At 38.4% G+C, this 20,868-nt stretch overlaps 2 protein-coding genes and 1 long non-coding RNA gene across 3 annotated transcripts; 2 read left to right on the top strand and 1 right to left on the bottom strand.

Annotated features, from left to right (window-relative positions):
* Nucleotides 1-462: 462 nt before the first annotated feature.
* zfyve1 (zinc finger, FYVE domain containing 1) lies at nucleotides 463-14,357 on the bottom strand. The gene is made up of 12 exons (XM_030128473.1): nucleotides 13,023-14,357; nucleotides 12,687-12,930; nucleotides 12,337-12,597; nucleotides 10,625-10,839; nucleotides 10,390-10,496; nucleotides 8,125-8,233; nucleotides 7,936-8,033; nucleotides 7,606-7,723; nucleotides 6,389-6,559; nucleotides 5,184-5,364; nucleotides 4,814-4,927; nucleotides 463-2,221 (listed from the first exon to the last, which is right to left on the bottom strand). Exons 1-12 carry the CDS (start codon nucleotides 13,509-13,511, stop codon nucleotides 1,989-1,991), a joined length of 2,340 nt encoding a protein of 779 aa, XP_029984333.1. The 5' UTR covers nucleotides 13,512-14,357; the 3' UTR covers nucleotides 463-1,988.
* Nucleotides 9,663-20,595, top strand: LOC115415056 (uncharacterized). The gene is made up of 3 exons (XR_003934759.1): nucleotides 9,663-9,768; nucleotides 19,176-19,185; nucleotides 20,584-20,595. It is a non-coding gene; the product is annotated as an uncharacterized LOC115415056 (long non-coding RNA).
* pigh (phosphatidylinositol glycan anchor biosynthesis, class H) lies at nucleotides 14,729-17,273 on the top strand. The gene is made up of 4 exons (XM_030128475.1): nucleotides 14,729-15,212; nucleotides 16,179-16,388; nucleotides 16,537-16,620; nucleotides 16,739-17,273. Exons 1-4 carry the CDS (start codon nucleotides 15,036-15,038, stop codon nucleotides 16,808-16,810), a joined length of 543 nt encoding a protein of 180 aa, XP_029984335.1. The 5' UTR covers nucleotides 14,729-15,035; the 3' UTR covers nucleotides 16,811-17,273.
* Nucleotides 20,596-20,868: the final 273 nt, after the last annotated feature.

Below are 20,868 nucleotides of genomic sequence, written 5' to 3'. Positions count from 1 at the left end.
GATGGAAATAACATCAGAAACTGTGTAGAATTTTCTTCTTCTTGAATCAGCCACCATCTTGAAAAGCTTGTAAAATTGTAAAATAAAACTGCCTTAGTCACACTCTTGACATAGGCAATTATACAAAAGGGGGAAAATGGCACAATCTGTTTAACTGAGGATGTAGGCAGTTTTACCAGTGGCGGCCAGCATCATGAGGAGATGATTTAGGCAAAAAAATCATGTTTGTAAAAAAATGACTTAGGCAATTATTTTAAGAGGGTGACGATATATTTGAATGCTATATCATTTAAATACAATGTAATAAACCTCTATTGTTTAACTTGTCGTTTTTGACCTCGGCCCCAAGTTAATGTAACAGGTGCATGATCAGATATAGTCACTGACTGGATCTCAATGTCCAGTATCCTGTGCAGTTCAGCTTTAGGAGTGAAATGTCTATTCTAGAGAAGACACACAGACTTTTTCATTTCTGCTGTTTATTACATTATATGAGCATACATCAACATAAAGGGATTGATTTGTTCCATGTCATATCTGAATTCAGTACATCGTTCTCTGAGATAGGAACAGTATTGAAATAGTTCAACGATTCAAGTCAATACGTAATCACACCAACTCTCCCAGTCAGTCCGCTTTAAAAAATCCCACATTACCATCCACTCTATAGTCAGATCTCACATTGCCAGTAGAAATCCTATTATCAGAAAATGGTCAGATCAGATATTTTAGTACATTGTGGCTGCGATAAAGGCAACCTAAGCTCTGCTGAGTTGGGTCTGCAGCCCATTAAACGCTCTTTTCTAACTAGCTACACAGCCTGAGTTGACACGAGTAAGCATTACTCTACTAATTACCTCCTGTTTTTGAGGGGCCAGCCTCAAAGCGGGTTTGAAGTCTTTTCTGTACTGTATATCTACTGTGAGCCAGTCACTTTATGAAAAGCAGTTTGTGTTGCGTCATTCCACTGCCGTCACGATTTTGTCTTCCCAACAGATTTTTGCATTTTACAAACAAAACGAGCATTTAGAAATTCCCCTATTAAAGTAAACATTTTTCCATATGTGTAGTATATTCTATGTAAAATTTAAACAGTCACTGTGGACAGCATTATTAAGGCTGTTCTATTCTCACCCACCCACCCATTCAAATGCACAAACAACCACAAAGGATTAAGGGATTATGTAAGTAGTTATTACTAAGTAATTATATAGATTGGAATGCATCTCTGTGCTACATTACATCAGTGGCTTCTGATTATTTGAATCCTCTCGAAGCCAAAGAGTGGCAGGAAAGCTTACGTTTGCAGAGCTGAGGCAGAGGAAAACCGCTGCAGTTCCTTCCAAACACGGATCAGAATTAATTGTGGCGTGCTGTTTTTCAAGTTTTCCGATCCCTTAAAGTCATTCCTGAATGCTGCGTCTAGGACACCTGAAAAAAACTGTCTTAAAGTAAAAGTATATACCTGAAATCAGTTTAAGCTGCTCAGTTAATACTTCAGTTACTAAATGTTTTACACACAGAGGCCCAGACCACAAAAGGTGCTAATAATACAAGTGTGTGACACTGGAAGGGATTGTCAAAGGGGTTAGTGTCCGATCAATAGAATTATGAATTAATGAAAAGGGTGCATGGAAACGCAGACAATACTCACTTTCATCAAACCTCTGTCAGTCGTTTTATGTGTCTTTATCTCCTCGATATTCAAGTCTCACTCCACTAAAACTTTTCACAGTGTAGGCATATTAAAGTGAAAGCATCACGGGACTGAAGTGACATGAGGACAGTATTAAAAAAAAACAAAAGTCCGCACCGCCACAGACAGTCAACTGGCAGCCAGAAAAATGCCACTCAAAAAAAAACAAAAAACAAAAAGAGCATTGAAGCTTATAGGCCGAACACAAGAGGTGAAAAACGATGTTGTTTCCAGTTCTTGAAGAGGTCCGCTCCCTTTACTGTTCCCGCTCTGACTTCCTCTTCCCTTCCTGCTAGAGGTCCCCGGGTTTCTGATTGCAGCCGTTGCAGACCCTGACCGGGTGGTCCCAGCCGCGGGAGGGCACGGCACGGCGCTCCTGCGAGCAGTCGTCGCACACGCCCTGACCGCAGGCGCGACAGTGGTGGATGGAGAGACGAGGGGAGAACTCCTTCTGGCACTCGCAGCAGGAGTGGATGTCCTGATCTGGGACCCAGTACGTGGGCCGAGCCGCTTCCTTCACCAGACCTGGACATAGAGGATGGAAAACGGCAAAATGAGCATTGGTCGGCAATTTTTGACTGTGAATTAGGTAAATTACATAAAAATTTGTCTGTAGTATTTTTTTAGAGGCAGACCAATATATTGATTTGTTCAATATCTGCCATCTGCCTTAATTTTTTATTGAAAGCCGATATTTGATCAGTAGTAAAAATGTTATAAGATATTTGATCAGGAACCTGTGTGGGCAGCACTTGAAGTTCAATAAATGTTAAAAGAGTACTATGTGGACATGTATACTCAGTGCCAATGAAAACGCAACACTTGAATGTGTTTTATTGTTCCTGAGCTGCATCAATATGTTGAAGTTTCACCTGTGTAAAATAATCCCAGACAATTTCTTAACAACCTGAGACGGGTTGAGCTATTGTCACACTTGAATGAACTTGTCTGCATTCATAAGACTTGTTTTTCTCATTGCTCAGCAATGAACTGCTCAACTTAAGGAATTGTGGTCAGTTAAGGAGTGGTCATGTTCTGTGTATAAAGGCAAGCTGAAAAGTACCAAAATCATTTGCAATAACTCAGCGATGCCCAGACTGACACGTGACCAAAGATGCCATGCTATGGGGCTCTTGGAGGCCGGAATCTCTGCTCTGCAGGTGGCGCGCCGTTTTGGATGCAATGTGTCCACCATAGTCAGGATGCAACAGAGGCATGAAGAAACTGGCTCAACTGCAGACAGATCTCGCCCTGGACGAGCACGTGCGACCACGCCACAGCAGGATCGCTACATTGAGCTGCAGCACCTCCGGGACCGCTTTGTGACTTTTGGTTTTGGGGGTCTTTGAGTTTCTTTCTTTATCCTTATTTTTTGTCAACAAATTTGGACGTGATTTTTTATTTTTATTGTATAGAAATGGCCTATGATTAATTCCAAAGAGCTTATGGAATAAAAATCCTCATCGATTTAAAAAAAAAATAAGAATCTTCAAGTGTTGCATTTTCATTGGCACTGAGTATATTAATAATTTCATTTCTATTTCTGCATAAAAATCTTAATTATCTGAGTGTTTCAATTGTATTTTATGGTCAATATGCTCTAAAAAAAAAAAAAAAAATTGGCCTTAAATATCAGCCTAAAAAAATCTGCTGTAGACATCGGCCGTCAGCTGACCAAATTTTTAAATATCGACATCTGCCTTAGAAAAACCCATATCGGTCAACCTCTCGTACTGTTAAATCAAAGTACTTTATCTTTGTCTACGAACTGTATTTCATTTCAGTACTGACACTAAAATATAACCATAGATAGTTGCATCGAAACAGATACAATGCTTAACACATTTATTAGCCCACCTGTCCCCGTTTGTCTCAGAGACCATCTAGCATCATGAAGGGCTTTGATCTGGACCCATTTTCAGTGAGTGATCGACGTTTTACTATTTTCAACCTGAATTCACCTTTTTATTCCAAAATACAAGCTGCTCACTGGGCTTCTCTCACATAGCATTCAACCACTAAAACTAACTCTTCTGTTCAATAATGCAAGTAAATAACTATGATTTGACATCTTAATCAAGAAATAATAATGTGCTTTTCTATTTTTTTTTTTTTTTATTTTATTTGTAAAACAGTAAATTTGAAAATTCATGGACAACAATAATAATTATTTTTTAGCATTAAACATATCATTTCAGTTGGTATAACCAATACAATAGCATATAAAATGGTTTGGGTAATAACCAATGCTGCATCAACCTTATATTAAGTGCTTGTCTAATAATTTTTTTTTTAACATTGTACATCATCAGGAAGTAAAGTTACAGTTGAGAAATATAATTTATAAGCTTATTTAAGTAGCTTAATTACAGATACATTTCCATCCATTTGGGTTTAACATAAAAAATGATAAACTACTTTCACATTTGCCAAACAAATGAAACACTGAGTGAATGATAAGCGACTAAATACAGCAAATGTGTTTTATTTACATTTATAAACCACCACGTTTATCCAATCTGTTTCAAATTCATACCAATCACCTATTTGTTTAACTTGTTAACTCACAAATACAGGGGTTGGACAAAATAATGGAAACACCTTCACCTCAAGATGATAATGCCCCAATCCATACAGCTAGAATTGTTCAAGAATGGCATGAGGAACATTCTAATGAAGTTGAGCATCTCGTATGGCCGGCACAGTCCCCAGACCTCAACATTATTGAGCATTTATGGTCAGTTTTAGAGATTCAAGTAAGACGTCGATTTCCACCGCCATCGTCTCTAAAAGAGTTGGAGGGTATTCTAACTGAAGAATGGCTTAAAATTCCTTTGGAAACAATTCGCAAGTTGTATGAATCAATACCTCGGAGAATTGAGGCTGTAATTGCCGCAAAAGGCGGACCTACACCATATTAAATTATATTTTGTTGATTTTTTAAGGTGTTTCCATTATTTTGTCCAACCCCTGTATGCATCACATTATGTAAGTGTACTGACTATATTTTACATGCCATTAAAACACAAGTACCACTAAATCTCAGCAGCACTAGTTTCCATTAGAATGGGTCTTTTTCTGTTCTTTTCTACTAACGTGGACTGATGTCATGCTCACCCAGAGGTATATCGATGGCACCAACCACAGCTCCTAAAGTGTTCTGAACAGCTTCACCGACCTTCCTGGCGATTAATGTGCCACCCTCCTCCTCCAAAGCAGCATCTAACAACTCTGCAACATGGACAGACCCACACATCATGTCAGTTCCACTGTTAGAATTCAGTACCATAACGTCAAAAACAGAAAAAACCCATTACAGATGCATTTATGTGCATGTTGGTTTTATATATAGATGAAGTTGGCTGTTTTCTGTGTGTGTCTATGTTCCAGAGCCATGCATAATGTACCTCTTGTCCAAATACATTTCAGTCTAGTCTTTCTCTCAGCATTTCTATGTAAATTCAATCGGAGGGACTGATTTGCATACCAGTTGGGATTCCCCTGTTATGGAAGCATGCGTCGCAGACTCGAACGGGAGCGAGGCCCCAACCCCGCTCCGGAACCGGCCGTGTTTTTGACGAACAGGCGTCACAGAAGCCCTCTCCGCAGGCTCGGCAGTGGTGCTTTGTGTCGTTGGGCTGAAACTCTTCTGCGCATTTATGACATTTCTACAATGCACACAATAAAAATAGCACAGGATTCAGTCAGTTGTCATATTATATGCAAGTCCTAAATACTGGGCTAAAGGTCAACAGGATTCAATGTACATCTTTAAGTCGCATGGACGTCAAAGGCAGTGTATTAGTCTACTCCTTAGCTGCTCTGGATCTGTAGTTTCCACATATGGATTTCAGTCTGTTAAAGTTTCTCCTTTGAGATTACAAGTAGAACCCACTTGTGACTAGGGATGTAACTATTACCGGTATAACGATAAACTGCAGTAAAATTACAGACGGTTAGTATTACCGTTTAAATTCTAATTATCATGATAACCGTGTTTGATTACCGCACTTTTCCGGAGAAAACACCTATTTAAAGATCTGCTTTTATGTCAAATATTTGAGTATAGTATAGTATATAATTTATTACAGTTTTGATTTTATATACCTAATATTTTGAACCAATATTCACTTTTAAAGTCTTTCAGAAGGTTCATTAAGCATCTTTGTGTTATTTATGCAATAAATTATACATATTTTTCAAATCAGATTTTATATTTTTTGTGTATTTTTGGTCCTTTTGTGTTGATATAGTGGGTTAAAGTGATGATATAAATGAAGTTGTGCTGAAAAAAAAAAAAGATCCCAAACATGGGTATAGTAAACATTCGTTTCTATAGTATATAAAGGCAAAATCAAAAGGACTGAAAAATGGACAAAATAGGCTCAGACCACTAAGGGTTAATATTTGAATGTTTCTGCCAACAGAAGGTACATTGTACCAATTTTTTTGTTTTGTTTTGTTTTTTTTTCAAAATACAACTTGGTTAAATTATTTCAGTGTGTGTATTAGTACTTTTTGAACATTTTGAGCACTATTTCAACAATACTGTGATAATATTGATAACCATGATAATTTTGGTCACAATAACCGTGATATGAAATTTTCAAATCGTTACATTCCTGCTTGTGACTTTATTTTTTGGAAAATAATTCAGCTTCCCCCGACTTTACTTCAGTTTTTGTTACACACCATTATAAGTGAGTTGGGCGTCCAGTAAGCAGGAGCAATCTGGTCAGTAAGCCAGGAGGTGACCGCTTTGGCAGGTTTGACACTCAGTTCAGACACTGACTGAGAAATGTATTTGACTCCATCCAGTAACCTCTGGGCAGCATTGTTGTTGTCTTTCAAAAAGCCATCGGACTGAAAAGAACAGAAGACGGGATAATTGGATGAAAAAGACAGCTCAGAATAGAAATTAGTGGTACATGGTATATTTTTCTTATACGTTAGTCGGGATGTTAATAACTACTAAGAACAGATAATTACTCTAAATGGCTTACAGACCTTAGTATACTGTGTATATGCTGCTCGACATATGGTGTGATTTATGTGACTGAAAGGAGTGATATTTGCTTTTTTAAATGGAATTATGCATTTTAAAACATTTCCCTGTGGTCTACATCAACTGTAAATGCTCTGCTTGGGTCTGAATTCTTCATTAATTCAACTCCACAGGTCCATCTTCAACCCTATTTCTGAGTAATGACACCAGAGAGGTTGTTTTGAGCGCTGGCCCTTTAAATGCAAATAAGCCATTTCACGCCCCACCCCCTTCAGGTTGTTGACTGTGCTACTCTGTCCCGTTCAGCCACTTGTGTTGGTTAATAAAACCAACAACTGAACATTTTAGGTAATCGGCTTGAAGTTTGGACATATTTTCAGTATGGACTACAACCACTGCTGCTGATAAAACAATTATGTCGTACTCAGAGAAATGTTCATCGGAAGTCTTGACCTTATATGTGCAAATGTTGTGACATAACTAGTTATAGAAGCAGCAAATTAAGAAGGAATTGAAACAGGTTGTAGAAATTCACTCGATTTTTGCCAAAGTGAATATAAAGATGGCTTTGCAGCACCTGGAGGGTTCAAATTCAAAGTTTTTGAACGGTTAGCATCCCCAAATACACAAATAAATGTAACAAAGACTAATAAAAGTGGGTTTAGCAAAATATGACCCCTTTAACATCTCTATATTCAGCAATTTTAACTATGTGTGGTGTCACTGATATTTTAATACTAAACACTAGTTCTGTGGTCATTGACGTGGCAATGGTGTACCTCACAAGCTCTAGCGACAGACATGACAACATTTATTTGTCTAAAAACCTTCACAGTCTTGGCTTTGGACTTTGTTTAATTGGTGTAAGCAGAGCCTCATTTAGGCAGTTCCACTGAAGCCTCACCCCAGGCCAGATGTGCTGGATCTCTGTTCTGACCACTGTTTCCACTGGGTCCTGGTTTCCGTACCAGTACTGCCTGCTTCTGTAGATCACTGCACAGTTGGGACACTCGATTACATACCTGGATAAAGAGACAAAATGACCTCAGTTTTAATCAGAGACATGCAGTGCCTTTTGTCTTTACTGCTTTTTTATTAGTTTTGAGCAAATATTCAAAATTAACAAGTGGGTGGTTCACATCAATAGATTTTTTTTTTCCATTTTTCATTGTAGTAAGTGGTCATTGAATTATTTGTGCTTGTAAGGAGGCTATTTCCAACAGGCTGCGCTCACCCAGACCAAGCGTAGATGGCCAGACCAAACCACGGTGAGTCAGACGAGGCTGTCGTTTTGGGAACCACTATAACCTCTTTCCCTCTCTCGTAGCACGCCTGAAAGGTTCAACGCAGACACTCAGAGTCTTGTGGAGCAGGCACCCTTAAACATGTGCTTTACGTGTGGCACTGTGGATTCTGTACTTACCTTGCATGTGTAAATGCGGTTGTCGGACTGTGCAGAGTAGCGGCAGCGATGTTTGGCTTCATGGTCGAGTCCTTCCTTCAGATGATTCATGCTCCTCTTGCAGCCTGAACTGAAAGTGGGAACACATGTTAGAGACAAAAGGCCAGCTTGTGTTGTGGTTTACAAATATCGTATATAGCGAATTACAATTTTTTCTTGATGATTGTTGTTTTAGGTTTATATAAATGACATCATCTGCCGTAGGAAATTTACTAATGTAAATACAAAGTGTTTCCTGTCCCAAGATAATGAAAGATATATTTTCTGTTGGACTTTTTGGTACATTTCTGTTCTTTTCATGAATTCCCATTTCCGAGTTCAATCCCAAGTATCAGTGAAAGGTATTCCTGAACAGCTCAGTGCAAAATATAACCTCATAGAATTACACTACATTCAGACAGCAGGTCTTAATGCACAATTCAGATTTTTTGGTGGAATCCAATTTTTTTTTGTGTGCTCATTCATATTACACATTAAGGGCCGGATCTATCAAAGGTTTGTGTGTATTAAAATGTGTGCAAACTCATTGCACATGCAAAAAAAAATGTACAAACTGATTTACTAACAGCACGCAATAAGGGTTGCATCTTTCAAAGGTGCAAAATAGTGCGTCTGATCCAGTTAGTACATTTGACACAGTGAATATGCAATTTGGGGCGTTTACATGCAATTGTGTGTGTGCTGGGAGGAGAAAATGTAAATATATTAATTTAGCACACGCAAAGTGATTTATCAAACCCGAAAGCAATTTTGCTCATAGAAACTGTGTCTATATTTAACACGTCTCAAAAGGAGGTGTAAACAGTTTGGATGTATAATTGTGCACACATGGCTGCGGTTAGGAGACAAAGAAATGATGAAACGAGATGCAGAGAATGCATTTTTCACCCTCATGTGAACATTTTTGGAGTGACGGAAGAAAAAATAATTGAGACATATGCGCGCCCCACCACCACCACACACACACACACACACACACACACCCACACACACACACACACACACACACACTTTTCATGGCTCCTGATGATCGTGATTAAAAATACGCACCGACATTCAGCTACAGTGTGACAAAATTATGTGCACATGACAGTCATTCAATCCAACTACCGCCCCCCCGCGCACACACCGCGGGTGCACACACACACACCGCGTGCGCGCACACACACACACACACACGTTTAAAATGAAAAATAAATGAATGCATGAATGAGTCATGCAATACCTTCTATGACAAAACTCCTCTAATGTTACATTTCCGTGCGTCTGGATCATTCAGCACACTGTTACAGAGCAGTTTTTCCAGCGTATTTTCTCCAGTAGTGCACGCAAAATCCTCATTTAAATAGGGCGGTCTCCAAGACTTTGCACCTGTTGTAATCTGCGCAAGCAATCTTGGTAAATCACCCGCAAACGGTGGTCACACCTCACACGCAAAATTCTAGATTGTGCAAGCAAATTACTACACACAAATTGGGATCTTAGTAGATCCGGCCCTAAATGCGACTTCTATCAGTTTTGAGATGAACTGTATGCGACCCTGAAGAGACCCACATGCACAAAAGAGGTCCTGAAGTAATACGTAACCACGCAGGCACGCACTGTGTTTACGGATGTAAACATGGAGGCATCTCATCTCACCACAGAATTGTGATGTTTATCGCATTTCAATGGCGTAAAGGTCGGATAAATGCAACCTAGCAGTTCAGACTGGAGTCTCATTGCAAAATATCGGATACGTATGGGATTTAGGACCACGTATGAAAGTGGCCTAGGTCGGATATAAAAAAAAAAAAAAAATCAGTTTTATGCTGTTCAAACTGTCTTTAACAGATCGGATACAGGTCACATATGGGCAAAAAATCTGATTTGGGCCACATCACATTTGCCTGCAGTCTGAATGTAGCTAAGATAATGTTTAAGAATACATTGAATATTAAAAGATTATTTCAGTATTTTACAGAGTGAAATTGCATGATTGTTAAAACAGGGATAAGTAAGATAAAAATAAACAGCATCAATCAATCAAATGTTATTTGTATAGCATCACATCATAACACAAGTTATCTCATGCACACAAGCATGAGATAATTACAGCATTTAGTGATATAGTTTCCACTGTAAATTTTTCAGTAGCGCATGTAGTGCTCCCTTGAATCTTCTCCATTCATTTTCTGTTTTTAATCACAAAATTTCAAGTGCTGCTGTGATGAGAGAGACACATACCCACAGCTGAGACAGATGCTGGAGCAGGTGAAATACTCATCTGGAAAGAAGGAGTTGCTAGTCATGTGCTCATCAGGAATGTCGCCATGGAAGCGCTCACTCAGGGCCTGAAGGACGGAAGAGGGGAAGTGAAATTAGGAAGAACAAAACATGTTCAGCATCAGTCCTTCTGCCTCTACAGTGGTGATCTCACATGCTTGACGTGTCAACACAAATGTGTTCAAAATCAGTCTACCTGCAGAGCCTTGTAGATGACACTGGCAGAACGGGGGGAACGGGTGGTGTTGTTATCCAGCTGTTGCTCCAGGCTGCGCAGCAAACCACTAAAGTCTGTGGGAGGGTTGTAGGTCCGAGTTCCCCGATACTGGATGGAGCTGAAGGCCTCTGGAAATAGACCCAGCTTTCTAAAACGCTCCTGAAGCAGACGATCGACCGACTCAGATGGCTTGTCTAGAAGGTATATAAGAACAGAGGCAGATATAAGCGAGATGAGACAATAACAACTTAATATTTAACCCTTTCATTCAAGAATTGTTAATAAAGTAGCAGGATTTTTTGACATAAAACATATCCAATTAGATTTATTCAATGTCTTATTTCTTTAGCACAAGGGTATTCAAAGCTGGTCCTTGAGGGCCAGTATCCTGCATGTTTTAGATATTTCCCTCTTCCATCACACCTGGAAGCCATTACATCATTAACAGGCTTCTACAGAGCTGGATGATGAACTGATCATTAATTGAACCAGGTGTGCTGGAAGAGGGAAATATCTAAAACATGGAGGATACCAGCCTTCAAGGACCGGATTTGAATACCCCTGCTTTAGTATAATAATGCCCATTATTCATTGTAGTGGATACCATGGATCAACAGTTTAACATGTAATGGGATTTATTTTTTTATGCATAAATACATCCATCAAGCTCTTTGCAGAAAGAGAACACATCACTGCTTTAAGAAAACCTACTATTTCAGTGTAAGATGTAACAGTTCTCAGTGATTACATTCTGGGAATCATCAGTCACCGAGATAGAATGACAGCAACCATAAGGATTATACTGTGAACAAACTATTCCCTATACTGTAGATTATTAGAGGATTTCTTTGTAACCACATCTTTTGAACAATATATCAGGAAAAGATAAGACTTTATTACCCCACCCAACAAAGAGGAAGCAAGGGGTATTGTTTTTGGTTCGGTTTGTTTCTTTATTAACACTGTAGCAGCAAAAATATTGGTGAATTCATACCAAATTGGGTTTATACATTGCCAGTGAGCCAGAATAGATGTGATTACATTTTGGAAAAAGTAAGTCAAAGTTCAATTTTTTTATGAATTTTTAAAATCTGTTTGTTTCCCCCATTTACTTATAATGGCTGAAATTTCAAATGTCTGTAGCAGCAAAACTATTGGATGAATTCATACCAAATTGGGTTTATAGATTGCCAGTGATCCAGAATATATGTGGTTACATTTTGGGAAAAGTGCGTCAAAGTTCACGTTTTTTATTAATTCTTTTTAAACATTTTTTTCTCCCATTTACTGAAAGGGCAAAATTTCAAATGTCTATAAAAACATCAATTTTGTTTCAGTTTACTTCAAACTTGCACATATATAGAGGCAACTGATATGCTGACATCAGCACATGCATAGACATGATGACATTAGTTGAATCCATGTCAAAATAACCTTCAATACATGTGAGGGGTGGGGTTTGTGGTGCCTGGCACTATTTGTTTGTCCTACAGTGGGGAAATTCAAGTGTCACAGCAGCTTTTAGAGTGAGCCTAACAAATATTAGAAAATGCAATGGAACAATTAAGAGTTGGGGCCAATACTGCAAATAATGTTGCTTTAATTAAAGACTAAATAACTGTCAACTGCAGTCATGTCATGCATGACAGGGTTAAACAATGGTAAGTGAGAGTTCTGTCGTTTTCATGTACCTGATCCTAGCAGCTTGGTGTGGACAGTCTCATGAAAGATAATCACTGCAGGGCCTAAAGTGGACAGTGGTACATCAAGACCACAGCGGGTTGTAGTCGCCTTCAGTTCCTTGGTGAAGTGCTTCAGGTAGGCGTCTGAAGCATCTCCGAGGAACTTAAATAGATCATCATGCAGTCGGTCGGCATGGGTTCGATAGATGATGATGTCAGAGATAGCCAGGACCTTGAGGAGCAGACGGGTTCTCTGACCCTGGTTAGCACCTGATAAGTAAATAGAGTGTGGCGAGTGACTGTTATCTGTGTGTTAACTTTGAAATATGGAAACAAATGCAATACTGTTTCTTCCATACCAGCTCCAAGCAGGCCTTCTGTGTCAATGATAACCACCCGGTGAACAGGGTCCATAGCTGCCCAGACACCCACAGTACATGACTCTTGAGTGGGGGAGGTCTTGAAAACCTCTCGTCCGAGGAAAAAAGTGTGGTTAAGGGTATGTGACTTGCCCTCCCCGGTGTTCCCAAAGATGGAGACCACTTTGAGGAGCTCATCTGGTCTGCAGCCCAGTCTGTTGACAAAGTCGTCCTCATCTTTGACCTGAGAATTCACAAAAAAAGAATAATTAACATGAAGCAAACACACACTTGGAATCTATAAAGCGTGGATTAAAACTTTCATCTGGCACTCACTTGCATCTCCTCTTTCTCATCTACTACAAGGAAGCTGCACACTTTCTCCAAAGCAGCTTTCAGGATGTCCATCTCTGACTCCCCTGCACTCACACTGTTCTCTTGAGGAGCTTTAGCAGGAGGGTAAGGTGTCAGAGGGTGCTTTCTCTTGTTGACCCCCCCGTGGGTGCGTTTCTGGCAGTCCAAACACAAGTTGATCTTACAACCCTGGCAACGTACCACCGCCCTTAGTCGCCCTCCGTTGACAGAGCAGCTGCTGTCACCTTTACACGAGTCGCAGAAAGGAACGTGGCCTGGCGCAATCCGAACCCTGTCATGGTTCCTCATTCGCTCCTGACGATGGAGCTCCAGTTCACAGCGGACACACTGTAAACTGCCGCATTCATCGCACTCAAACGCGGCTTCATCTGCGCCCCCACAGGCGTAGCTCTCCTGGCACACTAGGACTGTGTTCATTCCTTTATCTACAGCTGGACCTTGACCACTCATTTCAAATTTGACAACTTCTAATAAGCGGAGTATGACTGAAATTTATAGCAACTGCAAAACAAAATGTAATGGAAGACACAAAGTTATGGCACAAATAAGTCAATATTTACAGTCAAATATGAGGTATAGTTCTATTTAGAGTTTTAAAGCCACTTTGTTCGTGTATAATACTGCTTCAAATAACTATTAAATGTTAAACTAGCTATTTCTGTTGACTGTTAACTGCGATGTTGTGTTCGTAATATAGCAAGTAAAGGCAGAAACTTCGAACATATGTGTCCAAACGTGCAATTACTTTTAGGGTTTGGCACAACAGTTTGCTAGCTAACATTAGCTGCCCCCAATCTGTTGTGTTGTTTCAGGAAAGTTACAGCTCAGCTAACAATGCCAAGTCATTTAATGGTGGCTAGATATGTTCACCTATAATTCAATAACATTCAAGTATTAAATAGTTTCTCTGTCATTGGCTAAACACGAACATACACACTTCTGAAGTAACAAACAACCTTCATTTCAGCCGACTGACCTAGCAGTGGTAACCAGTCCGACGAACGACGACTAAACTCCTCTGCCTAAAAATGCTGCCTCAACACAGTCTAAAACTGAACACGTACACTGTCGAACACCATCCCGCCTCCTGCCACATACGGCTAACCGTGAGGAGAAAGTTAGCTAGCTGGTCTATTTTGTGTCAGACCCTGTAGATGTTGTTGCTTTTACATCAGCTGATCGGCTTGTTTTTATCCAGAGTCCAACAGTCATGATAACACAATGCATTTTGGGAAATGGAGTATTCCTGAGCTGCGTTGGAAACATAATAAAAGTCAGAGCTTTTTGTAAATGTCACTTATTTCTTTAAACATGCCACGTTTATAGTGACTTATACTCCTTAAACTGTTTTAATTGTTAACTTGTAAACAGTTCGCTACTAAAATAAATCGAGGATAAATCATGATGGACCATAATGCTTTGCACCTTCCAGCTGCTTTAGGGTGTGTTTGTAATGATAACCGGCGTACTGCGACAGTTACACAGTTAAACAGAAACAACTCTGGAAAACATTGTAGTCCTTGAATGTCAATTTATGTGATATGTAGCTGTTATATGTACTATTATTTGTTATATTAAAATTTTTAAGTTGTCGTGGATCACTCTCGTTATTCGTTACATTTTATTTCACCCCACAAACTCACACAAGACGTCCTGGTGTAGAAAACAAGCGTCTCTTTTGAGAGACTTCAGTTGTCACTTGTAGATAACCTAGGAATGTTATTCTGAGATAATTTCATTAAATAACTAAAAACGATAACTTAATTGAACGTTTTAAAGATATGCGGGTGTTTTAATTTCACATTCGTTTAATCAAAAAGTAACGATTTATAGTTTCATATGCTGCTGACCTTGCCTGTTTACATATAGTCATGATAATGTTAGCTGAATGCTAACCTGTCCTCGTATCTAGCTAGCTGACATTTCTGATACTTGCCTTTTGTCTTTTTTTAACCCCGATTTTTTGCGTTTACGATGGAAGATGAAGCTTTCACTGACATCAATGGCAAAGCTATATCTCTGGACTGTCAGGATCACTCCAGTTTTTGCAGGGAGTTCACTGTTAGCTCCCCTAAGGTGTCCATCGGTAAAGTGATGGGGTACACCTGCTCTGTGTGGCTTATTGCCTACTCTGTGTTTTTCTTCACGCAGGTAAGACAATATACAGAAATTATTCAGTATTCAGGAGGGGGGTTGTGATTTAAGGGGGGAAGTTAACTTTAAAAGTCCCTTAATACGCACGACTGGGAAGGGTTTTTGTGTTTCTGTCAGCGGGGTGAGACTGTGAACAGATTTAATATAGAGTTAAAGCAATGTCCAAGCATGAAATGATTTAAAAAGAGGTACAAAGACACAATTTTTCAGAGGTACAGGGATGAGGGAGGGCTTGGGGATCACTGGGTGATATGAAAGTGTACAAGTATGTGGTAAGTGTGTGTATATGTATGTATAGGTGTGTATGTATATATGTAGGTGTATATGTGTGTGTATAGATCTGGGTATGAATATGTATTTACATATATGTGTTATTGTATTATGTGTTTATGTACATCATATTATATTTGTTCATAATAATATAAAGTCAGAAACCTAATTATTTACTATTAAGAATCAGTCATATTATGGCATAGTGTATAGATATGATTAGACTAGGAGGTTATTATTGTTATTAATTATATAAGGAGAAGGGGTGGGAGTTTATAATAAGTTGTACTTCTTCTCACTCCTTTTCGAATATGTATTATATGTCTTATGTTTAAGTGTTTTGTTTATTTATTTTCTTCTGTTTGACATTCATGTTTGAAATAAATACATCAATCAATCAATCAGTCAATCAAATATTTCTAACATTACAGCAACCCTTTAGGATTAAACCCCCGGACCCCTTTGGCTTCTTTCTCTTATATAGAGATGTATAGAGATGATTGTGGATATTTTTCATATCTTATCAATCACATCTGTCCAGTAGTGTGTAATTTTCATCATTTTTGTGTTGAATCAGAGCAACGTGTTTCTGACAGACACAGCTCAGATGATCCTTATGCTTTTGTGTGACACTTTTTTATGTTACACTGATCCTGAACATTTGTATGTGATTGTGTTTTCCCTGTTTTGTAGAACACAGCTGTTCTGTCCAGTGCTATTGTCGTCACCCTGGTGGGAATGATGCTTCACATTCACTTTGTGAAGGTAGACCATGAGTCCCTGCTTGTCATTGGCTCCTTAGGGATTCAGGTGTCCTACAGCTATGCCTCAGGCCGCGAGACCACCACCTTTATTGAGATGAGCAAGATCAAGGACATTGTCATAAATGAGGCCATTTACATGGTGATTATTCCTGTTTAGTGATTATCTTTGTGGATGTGTGTGTCCAGTTATATTTAAATAATTATTGCATATATTACACTACATTTATTTCACATAATTGTAACATAAGATTACTGATACATGATTTTTTTTTTTTTTTTAATTTCAGCATCAAATCATCTATTATCTTTGTGTCCTGTTGAAAGACCCATCCAACTCTGATGGAGTATCAAGTGTGGTTCCGCTGTTTCAGGTGAGAATGAATGTGCAGTAGATTTAACTTATAATATTTTTGCTTTTGGCATGTATTACAATTTTGATAATCACTTTATTCATTCACCATGTCTGAACATCCCTCATTTATTTTTCAGAGTTCTAAGCCAAGGCTCAACTGTTTGGTGAAGGTGTACAAAAGCTGCCAGGAGATTCTTTCAAAGTGCTGATGCCACAAACCCAGGTTACACATAGAGCCTTTCCTTTGCCCTGTAACTTTTTTTTTTTTTTTTTAATATTTGTCTTATTTCAAATTACTAGTATATCTTAATATGACCTTTTTTTACTTCATATTGTTTAAGTATAGTCCTATTTTCTCAGCTATAGGTATTCCCACAGATATTTGGAAATCTCACTGCTGAATGCAGAAGTAAATGATTAAAATACTTCTTAATCCTGTAATGTTTTATGTTATACTGTGATGTGTAGTGACCTAAAAAACCTACAGAGCCAAACCTCTAATGTGAGATTATATTTAGTCATAGAGGTCACACAGCATTTAGACTTATTTATGTATTTAAAATGAGTGATTAACATCTGCCAACATCTGAATTTAAACTGTTTCTACAATGTATTTTTGATAACAATATATTTGTTAATACATTTTTAAGAATAAAAAATGTTGGAAAATCACTGTGTAAATTGTCCTCATTATTAGGTAAGTAATGCTTGTGACTGAACAAATGGTCTTGTTTTCCTTAAGTTGGTTACTTTTCTTCTCCTGTGGGGGGCAGCACCGCACTAATTCAAGCTTCTACATCTAGTCAAAGTCTGAATTGGTGTGTAAGCGCTGACAAAACCAGATGGTTTATCCTGTTTTGTTGTCAGCTGTGTAAGTCAAAGCAGGAGGCTTTAGGAACAATGGTTTAATGACATAAATGTGCAGGCACAGATGTACTATAAGTACACTATATGGACAAAAGTATTGGGACACGTTGAATTCAGGTGTTTCTTTTCTAACAGGTCTGAGATACAAAACAATAATGACAAACGTCATAATATAATTTTATATTGGGATAAATGTCATTGCACCGGTTAGTTTTGTTTAGTGTTATTTTTGCTTCCAAAATGCCAAAATGAGATGGTTTTTACTTAATTTCTCTCAACATTGATTTTTTTTCCCTTTTTACATATATCCATGACTATGATTTTAATGTTCTACCACTACATTTTTTTAAATAATAATTTTCTACCACAACTAACCATCTACTTTCTTCAAATCTTAGTTGGGAAGAAAAATCTCACAATAAACTTTAAGGAAATATTGGCATTTATATCTCAAATCAGCATGAACAGGACATCTTATAAGCTGTAGGCATGATGTGTCCCAATAATTTTGTCTATATAGTTTATAAACATCAATATAGATAATATAATAAACTATACTATGACATTTGTCATTATTGTTTTGAAGCCCAGACCCCTGTTAGAAAAGAAACACCTGAATTCAACTTTTGTTCATATAGTATATGTCTTAAAATAAACATCTTCCCCTTGTTCCTCAATTTTATTTTCGTTTCCTCATAACTACTAAACTCATCTCTTAGAGACAGTTGGTCACACTCAGTTGTCCTCTTGACTGTGACAGCTGATTTACAAGACCAGTTTTAGCAATGTTATTCAGGGTTGCAGTCAGATGACAATAATGACAGACATGCAGGATGTGTTTCAGAGTTAGCTTTGTTACAAAGAATGTAATAAGTTATATTAATAGTTCAGGGTCATTTTGTTGTAAATATAAATGATAAACACGCTGTGGTGTATAATTTTGTTGTTTTCTTTAGAATGTCATTGAATAAGTATTATCTGTAGGATCTATCTCTTCATACTTTTAATAATTTTACTCCAGAAGTGTATAAATGCAGGTAATGTTTAAACTACCAGTAGTGTTGCCCCTGAAAATGTGTTGTGTTTAGGGTGGTTAACTCATTTACCACAGTATGACAAAGTTAAAAGCCTTCCATCTCCCACAGTTTAAAGCTAAGAGCCCTAGTTTTGGCCGGTGCTCAGCTGATGTTTTCCCTCCAGGCTTTGTTTTGTCCATCCACCCTAATTCTCACTGACCATCTGCAGCTCCCAGTCAGGCCTGTGTGTGAACTCCAGCCTCCACCGGCCAAAAAAACAAGCAGAGGGGTGTGATTTTCACGGGGAGAAACGTTACGCTGCTGTGAAGAGTGGCCTCTGACAGGATAATGGTCCCTCCTGGAGGTGTGAAGGACCCGGGCTGTGGAGAACGCGTAGGAGTGACACCTCGAGGCGTCTGAAAAGGCCTCATAAACCCCTGACCCCCCAGTGGGTGTAAATCATAGGTGGGGAAGGGGTTTGGAATGAGTGTTGACTGGTCTTGCAGTGTTGGTAATTATACCCATGTCTTTAATTAGAGCTGTAATTGGACATTAACTACTGTGGAGTTTCTGTGGATGTTTCCAAATTGTTTAGAGTAGACGTCATGGAATTAAACCCTCCTCCCATCCCACTTCTTGCTGACTTTGATAACATTTGTACTTTTTGTAATAAATGTAGTATTGTTTTCAGTGACAGATGTGTAAACTCAGCTTGTAGGGGCTTGTTTTGGGTGTGAGAACCAATTGTTTCAGTTGGAGAGGAGGGTTTAGAAGCCCCGCTGAGGTAGGGAGGCAACTATTTACCTCCTGCAGTGGTCACACACCCACACTTTTATACACACACTCTACTTTTACATTGTAATATCATCATAATGGACCTTCCCTTAAGCTTAAAATGACACATTTAGAAGTTGACAGATATGTACACAGTTATAAATGGCACAAAAAGAAATCACCGATCAGTGGACAAAGGCGTTTTCAGTTGGCACCCCTGCAATGCTTTTTCATATAATGCGTTGCTTGACTGTGGCGTCTTTGTTTTGTTGCGCATGCGAATTGAGTTCCAGGCGGACAGGTGTTGAACGAAGACCGAGTTGAGGCATTGTTTGGGGAGTGTGTCGGTTTATCCACTTTACCTGCCGGTCCATGCAAGCAGGTGTAACTTGATGTCAGTTTGGATTTGAATCTCAAAAAAAAAAAAAAAAAAAAAAAATCCCTCCCTTCCTCAGCGGTGACGTCAGTGGGACATTTATGGGTCAGATTCCCCTGTGTTTACGTATACACAGTCTCACAGTCTAGTGCATATTAGTTTGCGTTTTCCCCTACCTTCCTTTTATTCCATTTATGTTTTTATTCTTTCATGTTTCTAAAGGGTTTTTAGTTTGTAGTGAAATGCTGCCAGGTAAAAGAGTGACATCCAAATTGTTTCATTTGCTGGCTTGTTTGTCACCAGAGCTTGCCCTTGGGACTCCAGCTGCAGAATCTCATTTTCCCTCTTCTAACGTTCACATAAGGAGCGATCGTGTCCAAACTAGTCAGTGTTTCTTTATTGTGTTCATCAAGGATAGGAGACAGGGCCGCTACAAAGAAAAAGAAAGAAAGATGGTCATTTCAGTTACATTTTAAATGACGTATGAGGTCGGTTGCTTCAAATAGTAAATTATCAGGTCGTCAAAATAGGTTCTTTTTGGATTTTTCATTCACATTCAACAAAATCTGTGCATGTCCAAACACACTCCATTTCCAGAAGAGCAGATACAACCGACCTGATCAAACTCTGGAGCATTTTAGTCACATGATCCACTGATGGGTCATTGATACAGGTCACTGACAAAAACAAGTTTGATACGAAACTATATGTCATTTCTAAGCATGTTTTTAGATAGTATTCTTTAGCAGCACTGTATTTTATTTATTTATGTTTGTTTATTAGCAGTGACAGTACACATTATCCCTTTCATGCATGAATTATTAGAGCCTTTGTCAAGATCTTGAGTGTTTTTATTCCCCATTAGGCATGCAATTGAGGTTTTTTTTTTTTCATGGATTCACAAAAATGTCCACTTGGCTACACTTTGCATTTTATTCTTGAAGCACAGAAACATGTTTTTAAAACCCAATATCAGAAAGGGATATGAAAACAATGAAATAAAAACATTTTTAATGCTGCTAATCGGATGTTTTCTCACATTTTATCATACTCTAATACTAGTTACGACTCACTTGATTGATTGATTTGATTGATTCATGTATTTATTTCGAATATTAATGTCAAAACAGAAGAAAATAAACAAAACATTTAAACATAAAACATATAATGCATATTCAAAAAAGGAGTGAGAAGAAGCATAACATAAAATTCCACCCCTTCTTCTTTAATAATT

The sequence above is a fragment of the Sphaeramia orbicularis genome, chromosome 24 (genome assembly GCF_902148855.1).
Source record: "Sphaeramia orbicularis chromosome 24, fSphaOr1.1, whole genome shotgun sequence".
Taxonomy (NCBI): domain Eukaryota; kingdom Metazoa; phylum Chordata; class Actinopteri; order Kurtiformes; family Apogonidae; genus Sphaeramia; species Sphaeramia orbicularis.
The sequence above is the reverse complement of the archived record's forward strand: the minus strand, read 5'-3'. Positions and strand labels throughout refer to the sequence as shown.